The 12,567-nt window shown below is 40.4% G+C and overlaps 2 protein-coding genes across 2 annotated transcripts; both read left to right on the top strand.

Annotated features, from left to right (window-relative positions):
* Positions 1-5,692: 5,692 nt before the first annotated feature.
* On the top strand, positions 5,693-6,676 carry LOC113142568 (olfactory receptor 5K4-like). Its single transcript, XM_026327605.1, has one exon. It carries the CDS (start codon positions 5,693-5,695, stop codon positions 6,674-6,676), a length of 984 nt encoding a protein of 327 aa, XP_026183390.1.
* Positions 6,677-10,047: 3,371 nt separating this feature from the next.
* LOC113142569 (olfactory receptor 1-like) lies at positions 10,048-11,019 on the top strand. The gene has a single exon (XM_026327606.1). It carries the CDS (start codon positions 10,048-10,050, stop codon positions 11,017-11,019), a length of 972 nt encoding a protein of 323 aa, XP_026183391.1.
* Positions 11,020-12,567: the final 1,548 nt, after the last annotated feature.

Below are 12,567 nucleotides of genomic sequence, written 5' to 3' on the forward strand. Positions count from 1 at the left end.
GGCCATGTAATCTCAGCCGAGGGGCTTCAGCCTGACCACAGGAATGTGTGCAAGGTGAGGAAATGGCCCATACCATGCTCTGCTACTGAGGTGCGTGCCTTTCTGGGACTTTGCTCATATTACAGAAGGTTTGTGAAGGACTTCATACAGCTAGTGTCACCCCTCATCTGCGTCACAGGAAAGAACGCCCCTTTTAACTGGACAGTAGAGTGTTTGAGAGTGTTTGAGTTCCTGTGGAACACTCTTTGTGCTGAACCTGTTATGTGTCAACCAGACTTTACGCAACCTTTTGTGTTGTACACCGATGTGTCACAGATTGCTGTTGGGGCTGTGCTGACTGAGATGGTTGATGGACTCGAGAGTGGTTGCCTATGCCAGCCATGTGCTCACAGCAGTGGAGAACGTGGGATAGGGAGTTTGGGCAATCCATAATTTTAGGCATTACTTGGACCTTCAGCCTTATACTATTGTCACTGATTACAGACCTCTACTGGGCTTGAGATGACTCCCTATTGAAAATGACAGAAATGGGGCGGTGTAGCCGCTGGGCCCTGGAGTTAGACCCATATGCCTGGATGATTGTGCATAAGAGCAGGGTGCAGCATATTGCTGATGCTTTGTCTTGCTGTCCTGATGCCCCTATAGCTCTGGTGAGCTCAGTGACACAGACTGTGGATGCTGTCTCTGGTGGAGAGACTGATGGAGCTTGCGTCCTTTCCAGCGTGTTGCTGCTGATATACTGGAACTGCCCATCACTTCCAGGGGAAACCAGTATGTACTGGTAGTGAAAGACTATTTACAAAATTTGTGAATCTGTGTGATGGTGTGATGGAGACACTCCATACAGACATCGGGAGGCAGTTTGGGTCTGAGGTGGTGATACAGTTGTGTAGGACGTTGGGTGTACAGAAAACACACACAACTCCCTACAATCTCAAGTCTGATGGCATGGTAGAGAGGCTTAATAGAACCCTCACTGACCACCTTGCTAAGACCCTGCTGGCATGAGAGGGTGAGTATCTGGCCCATTAAGGGCTGCTACCATAGGTTCATTGCCCCTTGAGCCATCAAATCCTTCTCTTTCACTAGTCACTCAGATTCGCCAAGATGGCGCCCGCGTGTGTGGCTGGCCGCTTGTCTCTACCAGTTCTGTTTGTGTTTTTGTTGTTATTAAGTTTTGTTACTAAAAATGTTGACGCTCTGCTGGTGTACGACCGTCAAATTCTTTTGGATCTGCGATGCTCTGCTGAAATTAAGCCTCATCACGGTGGTCATGAAACTTTGCCCCCGTTCCTGTCGGAGATCCCCGATTACCTTTGCCGTGGTCCGGTTTCATCCTACCGGAGGAAGCGTCGCCGTCACCGGGGAATACATAGTGGTAGGATGGTGAGACTGAAGGCCTGTTCTGTGGGGTCGTGGACTGCACATAGAGGGGATTATTACCTTGTTTCCTCCCCGTGTTTACTGGACCCTGTATACACTTGGTTGATACCTGTGGCCGGGACGGAAGAGTTGTTTCAGCCGTCAAAGCCCCGCTGTCCATACTATCCTCGTGCCCGGCAGCGCGGGGCAGTTCTGGGAAACCTGCGGCCTCTCGGCCGGGATCCGCGTAAGACTAGGGCCCCGGGGCCGTTGGCTCCTGCCAGATTTGGACTTGTTAATGCTAGATCACTAGCAAACAAGACTTTCATTCTTAAGGATTTTTTTTACCTCAAATGAACTGGACTTCTTCTGTGTGACAGAGACATGGGTGAACGTTGGTGAGTCCAGCGTTTTTGCAGAGCTCGTACCTTCTGACTGTGGCTACTTTAATTCCCCCCGGACATCAGGCCGAGGAGGAGGAATCGCGACTGTTTTTCGGAGTAAATACAAATGCAAGCAGGTTTGTTCGGCATCCTCTCCCTCCAGCTTTGAACTGAGCTTATTTGAGCTGGGTTGTTCACACTCAGCGTTGTGTGCTGTTATTTATCGACCACCTAAATACAATAAGGATTTTATAAATGACTTTTCGAATCTACTGGCTGAAATCGTGCCTAAATATGATCGAGTCCTTATTCTTGGAGACTTTAATGTACATGTATGCTGTCCCGATAAACCGATGGTGAAGGACTTTTTAAGTCTACTTGACTCTTTTAGCTTTTTGCAGTGGGTATCGGGACCAACGCATGAATGTGGGCACATAGTGGATCTTGTTTTATCGCATGGTTTTCCTGTTTTAAATTTAACAATTCTTGATGCAGTGTTTTCAGATCATACGCCTGTGATATTTGACATTACTTTGCCCTGTAGCGTTGGTAAACTTCGCGCTCCTGCGCAACGTTGTCGTGTTATTAATCCGTCCACTGCTGTACATTTCTCTGCTTTGTTTAATCAGTGTGACTTTCCTGAGTCTGCGTCTTCTGATACAGAGGAGCTCTGCTCCTGGTTTCATTCCACCTGCCAAACTGTATTAGATGCTGTGGCTCCATTTAAAAACTAGACAGCAAAAAATTAAATCCGAGCCCTGGCTGAATGACACAACTCGTGCTGTTAGACGCGAATGTTGTAGAGCCGAACGAAAGTGGAAAAAGGACAAGCTGCATATATCGTTTCAAATAGTAAAATACTGTTGGCATCGTTATCAGTTAAGTGTGAAAGATGCTAAAAGTGTATTTATCAAACATTATTCTGTCAAACTGTCAGAAGCCTCGTGTTTTATTTGGTATTGTAGATACTCTTTTAAATGCTCCTCAGACCTCCTGCATTGAACCTTCTCCTGAGGCATGTGAAGATTTTCTGAATTTCTTCGTGGATAAGGTGAATAATGTTAGGTTTCATATACCCCCTGCAGTTTCTCACCCGTTGGTCTCTGTCCACTGCTCTGCTGCCATTTACCAATTTGAGCCTGTGACTCTACCTTTTCTCTATGAGATCGTTGGTCAATTGAAGCCCTCAGGTTCTCCCACTGATGTTAGCCCACCTCGGTTTTTTAAAGAGATTATTTCTGTTTTAGGACCATCTGTTCTGGCCATTATCAATGGCAGCCTGTCCTCAGGTGTAGTTCCTAATATGTTTAAACATGCGATAGTGCAACCATTGATCAAAAAACCCAGCCTGGACCCTATGGTGCTATCCAGCTTTAGACCTGTCTCCAAACTTCCATTTCTGTCAAAAGTTTTGGAGAAAATTGTGTACACCCAACTGAAAACTTTTTTTAGATGAAAACGATGTGCTTGAAGTTTTTCAGTCTGGTTTCAAGACTTCTCATAGCACAGAATCTGCACTACTGAGGGTCTTTAATGACATCCTTCTGGCTACAGATTCAGGGGACTATGTGATTCTAGTTCTTCTAGACTTAACAGCGGCGTTCGACACAATAGACCATAATATTTTAATATCTCGTCTGGAGCACTGTGTAGGCATTCATGGTATTGCCTTGGAGTGGTTCAAATCGTATCTGGCTCAGAGAACTTTTTGTGTTAGGCTAAATGATTTTTGTTCCTCCGCTGCTACACTGTCATGTGGGGTTCCGCAGGGCTCCATAATTGGGCCTTTGCTATTTTCTCTGTATCTCCTGCCTCTTGGCTCCATTCTTAGAAAGCATAAAATTGCTTTCCATTGTTATGCAGATGACACTCAGGTTTATGTGCCCCTAAAACGCAAGGATGCCTACTCCATACAAACTTTGGTTGTTTGCCTAGAAGAAGTGAAAGCCTGGATGGTGGTTAACTTTTAAAATTTTAATGAAAATAAGACGGAGGTAATCATTTTTGGTCCGGTTGGTACCAGTGGGTCTTTTCCCGTGGACTTGGGCCCTCTGGCACAATTTGGAAAGCCTGTTGTCACTAACCTGGGTTTCAGGTTAGATAACGATCTTAGACTGGACAGTCAGATCGGTGCAGTGGTGAAATCCAGTTTCTTTCAGCTGAGACGTTTAGCTAAGATAAAAAATATTCTATCAAAAGATCTCTTCACAACTTTAATTCATGCTTTCTTTACAACTCGGTTGGACTATTGTAACTCTTTATGTTGGTGTTAGTCAGTCCACATTGTCTCGTCTACAGCTGGTGCAAAATGCTGGCACACGAAAGAAGGAGCACATTATCCCTGTGTTATCCTCACTGCACTGGCTGCCTGTTCATTTTAAGATTCTTTTATTTGTTTTTAAGTCTTTAAATGGTCTTGCCCCACCCTACCTCTCTGAGCTACTGCACTTGCACTCTCCTTCCCGGCTGCTCAGATCGGCTGGGCAGCTGCTTCTGGAGGGGCCGAGGACACAGCAGAAGTTCAGGGGGGACAGGGCTTTTTCCGTTGCAGCTCCTAAACTCTGGAATTCGTTGCCATTTCACATCAGACAGGCCTCTTCACTGCCCATTTTTAAATCTGCTCTCAAGACCCACCTATTTTCCTTGGCTTTTGATCCAGCATGAGTTGTTGTTTATATTTATGGTTAGTTGTGGCTATATGTTTTAATTTATTTAATTATTTATTAACTATTTTTATTATTATTAATATTGATTAATTATTATCAATATTAATTATTTTTAGTATTTCAATTCTTGTTATTGTATTTTATTCTAGTTGGATTTTTCTTATGTTCAGCACTTTGGTCGGTGGTTGCTGTATATAAAGTGCTTTATAAATAAAGTTGACTTGACTTGACTTGACTTGACTTGACAGATGTTCCTATGGGGGCTTCCTTTTCCTATATACCAAAATGTTGACATGGGGTCTAGTTCGTTGAGCACCACTGTGCGTATGGGTATTCCAGTGTGGGTTTCCCATGTGAGATGTCATACAAGACCACCTGTGCATTATGCTGACTATGTAATGAGTTAGTTTTTTTTTTTTGTGTGTACCTGCTGGTGTCTTTTGTAACTATGTTACACTGGTTTTTTGTTTATTGCTCTTTGTCATTACTGTTATTTTATTGATGGTGAAATATCAATAAAATTAAATGAAATGTCCCCAACATTTCATTTTGGTGAGAAGGGACAACTGTAAGTGAGTGTCTGAGCTGAGTGAGCCTGCACTGTTTTACGTGGTCCTGTTGGGGGTTACATGTTTTATCCCCCTCCTCCCCACTAGGTAGACTCAGGAAGATGCGCGTTTTTTTCGGTGCTTCTTGTAAACAGAGACTCGTCCCAGTTCTCCAAGAGTTCATTCGCCCCTGCATTTATCTTCACAGCATTAGTTTATCTGAGCCCCACTCAGCTTGCACGTTACACTGTAGCAGTAAGTGTCCAGCTTTCTGGTTCTATGTGTACTTACATTCCCACCTGGAGTTTGGTTAGGTTTTAGTGTTTTGGTTTCTCCTCCTGGTTTGTCAGGCCCAGTGAGGCGTGGATCATTTCTGGCTATCTCATTGATCCCATTAGCCATAGCCCACATGGCTACACCTAATTCATAGACTCTTGGGTTACAATGTGTAAGCATCATTTTCAATCAAGCCATTTGTGTCAGCATCAGGCAGTTACACAGTTAAAAACATGAATGTTTATCATGTGACACATCTATCCTCATTAATATTGTATCACAATGACAGAGGATACCATTTAAATGACAGGTCTGTCACACCTCACAACTGATTTCAGGAGCTGCACACTTGTTACTGTCTGAGGTGAGTTTGGTAACAAATTCCCATCATTCAGCTGTGTCATCTTTTATTTTATATTGTGTAATTTTAGTATGTTTACATTTAGTTAAAAAAATTATGTCTCCAGACAAGAAAGCTGCTACCATAACTAATGTCACATTTGTTCATCCTGCAACATTCTACATCAGTGGATTTTCCAACATCCCTCATGTTACATATTTTTATATCTTCCTGTGTTTTGTCTATATCATGACTGTTGTTGGGAATGTTCTCCTTCTCTCAGTGATTTTCCTGGTCAAGACTCTTCATACTCCTAAATACATGATTGTGTTCAACCTGGCTTTGACAGATTTGTGTGGGAGCACTGCTCTCATCCCAAAAGTCTTAGACACATTTTTGTCTGACAACAGATACATTGTCTATGAGGCTTGTTTAAGTTATATGTTCTTTGTTTGGGTCTTTGCAAGTGTGCAGTCATGGACACTTGTTACTATGGCATATGACAGATTTATAGCAATTTGCTTCCCTTTAAGGTACCATAGTATTGTGACTAAACCATCTATTGCTGCAATGCTGCTGTTAGTGTGGATTGTTTTATTGAGTTTATTAGTATTTTCAATTGGGCTATTTGATCGTCTCTCCTTCTGTGGATCTTTGGTGATACAAAGCTTTTTCTGTGATTATGGACCAACATATCGTCTGGCCTGTAATGACATATCTTTAAATAAGACAATGTCATACGTCAGCTTTGTAGTTGTCATGTGTTTACCTCCTGTATTAATAGCACTGACATATGTTTGCATTGCCATAGCACTGAGCAGGATTGCATCACGGAAAGAAAGAGTGAAAGCATTGAAAACTTGTACTTCTCACCTGATTCTTGTGGCTATTTTTTACTTACCATTTCTGGGCACCAACATAGCTGTACTGACCTCCTCCCTCCATCCTAATGCCAGGATCATAAACTCTACTTTGGCACACACCATACCAGCTTTGCTCAATCCTATTATATACTCTTTAAAGACAGAAGAAGTGCTGAACTCTATCAGGAAACTTTGTAAAAACAATAGGATGAGTAAGATAGCCTCATCGATCTTTTAACTGTTGTACTGACATATCAAAGTGTTAACGTTTTACAAAATAACGCTGAAAATGTTATCTACTTTTTACTTAGAAGTCTTTGCCGTTTTACTTTAAATTGTAATTATGTATTTTTTTATTATTCATTGAATTTCTCTGTATTAGCCATGTAATGATCTGCTTTGTAAAATAAAATCAGAGATATGAATATGTTATAACTCTACACTCCTGAAAACATCAATTTTTTGATAAAAAGACACCAACATCATTTTTTTTTTTTTCAAGTAATCATGGAGATGTAATTATTAAAGACAAATAGAAATATTTTATTACATCAGGTTTGGAGTGAAAATGCAGTAGAAAAAATTTCAACTCTTGGAAACTGATCACTGGTAAATATTCAATAGCTCATATGTTATATGTCTGATGCAGAGACAGAAAAGCATGACTGAATCATCTTAAGTCAGAATAAATGGATCAGTAAATCCGGATCTCTTTACAAAACTTGATAATAATAAATAAATAAATCATATTAAATAAAAGGACAAACTAGTCTTGTAATATCAGTGGTCAAAGGTGTTACTGCGCAACAAGAAGTTTTTTTTGGTTTTGAATCCTGGAACATTTCTGTGTGTCAGTGTTTTAAAATGCTGAAATGCAGACACAGACCAGATGAAATAACAATGTGTACAGTTTATTCACAAAGGTGACGATAAGTAACAAAAACTAAAGCATCAAGCTGTTGTTCAAAAAGTGAAAATTGATATAGACCTTTTCAAAATCAAACACCAAATGAGAAACAGAATGACAAAACATAATGTGCAAGTGTAGATCAGAGTTAAGAATAAATAGAAAACAAACAGAGATGAATAAATACAATAATCCAAATGGTGGCAAGAAAGAAAGAGTGACAAGTGCAGAAACTATAATGGCAACAACAGCATACATCAACAGTGGATCTAGACACAGGAAAGGAAGAAAGGCAAGTATAAGTATAAGAATTAACTAATTCAGCACAGCTAGAGACATTCAGGAAAAATGTGGAACATAAAGCAGAAAAACAAGAAATAAGACAACACAGGAAGTACTATCAAAATAAGTGTCTAAGACAGGAAGTCCATGACAGATCCTAACATTGTGGATTTTCTGCAGAAACCCTGTTTTCCTCCCACAGTCCAAAGTCATATACAGTGGGTACGGAAAGTATTCAGACCCCTTTACATTTTTCACTCGTTGTGTCATTGCAGCCATTTTCCAAAATCAAAAAAGTTCATTTTATTTCTCATTAATGTACACTCAGCACCCCATCTTGACAGAAAAAAACAGAAATGTAGAAATTTTTGCAAATTTATTAAAAAAGAAAAACTGAAATATCACATGGTCATAAGTATTCAGACCCTGTGCTCAGTATTGAGTAGAAGCATCCTTTTGAGCTAGTACAGCCATGAGTCTTCTTGGGAATGATGCAACAAATTTTTCACACCTGGATTTGGGGATCCTCTGCCATTCTTCCTTGCAGATCCTCTCCAGTTCTGTCAGGTTGGATGGTGAACGTTGGTGGACAGCCATTTTCAGGTCTCTCCAGAGATGCTCAATAGGGTTTAGGTCAGGACTCTGGCTGGGCCAGTCAAGAACGGTCACAGAGTTGTTCCGAAGCCACTCCTTTGTTATTTTAGCTGTGTGCTTAGGGTCATTGTCCTGTTGAAAGGTGAACCTTCGGCCCAGTCTGAGGTCCTGAGCACTCTGGAAGAGGTTTTCTTCCAGGATATCTCTGTACTTGGCCACATTCATCTTTCCTTCAATTGCAACCAGTCGTCCTGTCCCTGCAGCTGAAACCCCCCCCCCCCACAGCATGATGCTCCCACCACCATGTTTCACTGTAGGGATTGTATTGGGCAGGTGATGAGCAGTGCCTGGTTTTCTCCACACATACCGCTTAGAATTAATGCCAAAAAGTTCAATCTTGGTCTCATCAGACCAGAGAATCTTATTTCTCATGGTCTGGGAGTCCTTCATGTATTTTTTGGCAAACTCTATGCGGGCTTTCATGTGTCTTGCACTGAGGAGAGGCTTCCGTTGGGCCACTCTGCCATAAAGCCCCGACTGGTGGAGGGCTGCAGTGATAGTTGACTTTGTGGAACTTTCTCCCATCTCCCTACTGCATCTCTGGAGCTCAGCCACAGTGATCTTTGGGTTCTTCTCTACCTCTCTCACCAAGGCTCTTCTCCCACGATTGCTCAGTTTGGCTGGACGACCAGGTCTAGGAAGAGTTCTGGTCGTCTCAAACTTTTTCCATTTGAGGATTATGGAGGCCACTGTGCTCTTAGGAACCTTGAGTGCTGCAGAAATTCTTTTGTAACCTTGGCCAGATCTGTGCCTTGCCACAATTCTGTCTCTGAGCTCCTTGGGCAGTTCCTTCGACCTCATGATTCTCATTTGCTCTGACATGCGCTGTGAGCTGTAAGGTCTTATATAGACAGGTGTGTGCCTTTCCTAATCAAGTCCAATCAGTTTAATTAAACACAGCTGGACTCCAATGAAGGAGCAGAACCATCTCAAGGAGGATCAGAAGAAATGGACAGCATGTGAGTTAAATATATGTCACTGCAAAGGGTCTGAATACTTATGACCATGTGATATTTCAGTTTTTCTTTTGTAATAAATTTGCAAAAATTTCTACATTTCTGTTTTTTTCTGTCAAGATGGGGTGCTGAGTGTACATTAATGAGGAATAAAATGAACTTTTTTGATTTTGGCAAATGGCTGCAATGACACAAAGAGTGAAAAATTTAAAGGGGTCTGAATACTTTCCGTACCCACTGTAGATCAGGTTAATTTATGCCTTTAAATTGCCCATTGGTGTGAACATTTGTTTGTTGCCATGTGTCCACTCGTGTTTGTAACCTGCCTCTCATCCAGTGTCACCTGGGATTAGTTCCAACCTCACTATCACAATGAATATCAGTAGTTAGTGGTAGATAATGTTTGGAAGGATTAAAATTTTATTGTTAGGCTACTTAAATCATTCATTATGTTTTCTAATTTATGGGATTGGTTCTTTTTCTTGTTTACAATGCAATAAAAAATAATTTAGTAGGCTGGTGACAGTAGTTAGCTGATCTGATTGCATCAACACCTTGATGACGTATGCTATAGGACAGTTGCACAATAATAATTTCTAATTCATGATCAGGTGACACTGCTTTTTTTGCTGTACCATAAGGGAAAGAAAATATAAATGGCAGGTCTGTCACAGTAAAACTCACTTCAGGGAGCTGCACACTTGTTACTGTCTGAGGTGAGTTTGGTTTCAACGGTTCCCATCAGTCAGCTGTGTCATCTTTTATTATATATTGTGTAATTTTCTCTTTTTACACCTAGTGAAAGAAATAATGGCCCCAGACAAGAAAGCTGCTACCATATCTAATGTCACATTTGTTCGTCCTGCAAAATTTTATCTCAGTGGATTTTCCAACATCCCTCATGTTACATATTTTTATATCTTCCTGTGTTTTGTCTATATCATGACTGTTGTTGGGAATGTTCTCCTTCTCTCAGTGATTTTCCTGGTCAAGACTCTTCATACTCCTAAATACATGATTGTGTTCAACCTGGCTTTGATAGATTTGTGTGGGAGCACTGCTCTCATCCCAAAAGTCTTAGACACATTTTTGTTTGACAACAGATACATTGTCTATGAGGCTTGTTTAAGTTATATGTTCTTTGTTTGGTTCTTTGGAGGTGTGCAGTCATGGACACTTGTCACTATGGCATATGACAGATTTATAGCAATTTGCTTCCCTTTACGGTACCATAGTATTGTGACTAAACCAGCTATTGCTGCAATGCTGCTGTTTTCATGGGTTGTTTTATTGAGTTTATTTGCATTTTCAATTGGACTACTTGATCGTCTCTCCTTCTGTGGATCTTTGGTGATACAAAGCTTTTTCTGTGATCATGGACCAACATTTCGTCTGGCCTGTAATGACACATCTTTAAATTACACAGTGGCAATTGTAGTCTTCACTATAATCATGTGCTTCCCTCCTCTATTAATAGCACTATCATATGTTTGCATTGCCATAGCACTGAGCAGGATTGCATCACATAAAGAAAGAGTCAAAGCATTGAAAACTTGTACTTCTCACCTGATTCTTGTGGCTATTTTCTTCCTACCTCTCTTGGGCACCAACATAGCTGCAGGGACCTCCTCCCTCCATCCTAATGCCAGGATGATAAACTCTACTTTGACACACACCATACCAGCTTTGCTAAATCCTATTATATACTCTTTAAAGACAGAAGAAGTGCTGAACTCTATCAGGAAACTTTGCAAAAATAGTAGGTTGACCAACATAGCCTAATCAAACAAGATGACTTCTCTATCAATACTGTACTGACACATCAAAAGTTTAAAATGTTTAAACAGTAGTAGTTATCAAAGTTTATTATTTTTGTTTTTTTCTTTTAAATTGTTTTTATTTTATCACAATCTATATTATTCTGTGTTTTGCTCTTAGTATCCATATACTGATTTTCTTTACCAAATGAAGTCAGTGATATGAATATTTTGTCTTTACATGGCTTAAGATATGAAATATCTTCCAATATACACAATAGTTTTTACTTCTGAGATGTACATTTAATTATTTAAAATTAAAATATGTACAGAATTTTCTTTATATATATGTTCAAATGTTTGAAATGAATTGATAACTTATTACATTAAGTCAGTGTTTACATACACAGGCAGACAATGTAAGACATGCACCTTAGTGTGTTGATTGAGGGAAACATATTGCAGTCAAACTGTCATAGGCAAGTACAGCAAGTGCAAATGCCTCCAAAGTACCACAATCATTGTAAATGTGCATTTGGACCAAACATAAGTTGAATGGAACAACGTTATTCTTAATGAGGACTATTTTTATCATAGTGCAAGGTGCACACACAGTAACTTAAGACTTTACCTGAGCCTTGTCCTCAAAAGACTTGAAACTCGACTTTGACCTGATGTTTGGGACTTGTGAACAATGTTTATTTGTTTGGGCGTTGTGGTGCTGCCCTCTGTTGGTAGGGAGCACTACCCATTGCTGGTGCGTCTTGCCACAGGTGACAGTAAACTGCAGTAAACTGAATTAGTGTGGTGAACATGGCAAACATGCGGTCCTGTTTGTTATCAAAGTTGATACACAGCCTAAACAAACAACGGACAACATGCAATCTGAGCAGTAAAAAATAAAAGATGCTTGATCGAGCATATCTAATTTTATCAGGCACCTCTAAATGTCCTCGACAGGTGAGCCAGTCGACATCAGCTCTTTAACCTGAGCTTGTTACTATCCATAGGCGAGTTTAGTCTATTTTTAGTTTAGTTTACATATTACATGGTCCATTTCTGCAGACTTGGCTGGAGTAGGTTACTGACTATTAGCCTACAATGAGTTTTAAAGTGGGCTGTATTGCTGATAATGTTTAAAGTAATGTTAATGCTCATTTAACTTCATGGAAGCGAAATATGAGCACTTTGTTTTATAAATATGGCCATTTAGTTTGTCCATAGATTAAAGTGGGACTACTTTGCCACTCAATATAGTTACTGGTTTGGACAACCTCAAGCAGCTCCACCACATTACTGGTGATAGCCCATCAACAGTGGCCTACATGAATGGATAGTCTATTGAAATATTGTAAAAACAAACCTGAAACCCATTTGAAATTTCTTTTCTCCCTCACAAATGGACATATGTTTTTTTTGTACAAGAAAACAGACGTGCAGGTGAGAGACAAGGATGGAGAGGGAGAGGACAAAGACACAGAGCAAGACCTGGAAGAACCAGGTGTATCACCACCCAGAGACGAACATGTACGAAACATGAGTAAGTTGATAAATTCATGTTTTACTTAGTTTG

Source organism: Mastacembelus armatus, chromosome 14 (assembly GCF_900324485.2).
Source record: "Mastacembelus armatus chromosome 14, fMasArm1.2, whole genome shotgun sequence".
Taxonomy (NCBI): Eukaryota; Metazoa; Chordata; class Actinopteri; order Synbranchiformes; family Mastacembelidae; genus Mastacembelus; species Mastacembelus armatus.

Coding starts and splice junctions, on each gene's coding strand:
- LOC113142569 (XM_026327606.1), top strand. CDS start 10,048: ATGGCCCCAGACAAGAAAGCTGCTACCATATCTAATGTCACATTTGTT.
- LOC113142568 (XM_026327605.1), top strand. CDS start 5,693: ATGTCTCCAGACAAGAAAGCTGCTACCATAACTAATGTCACATTTGTT.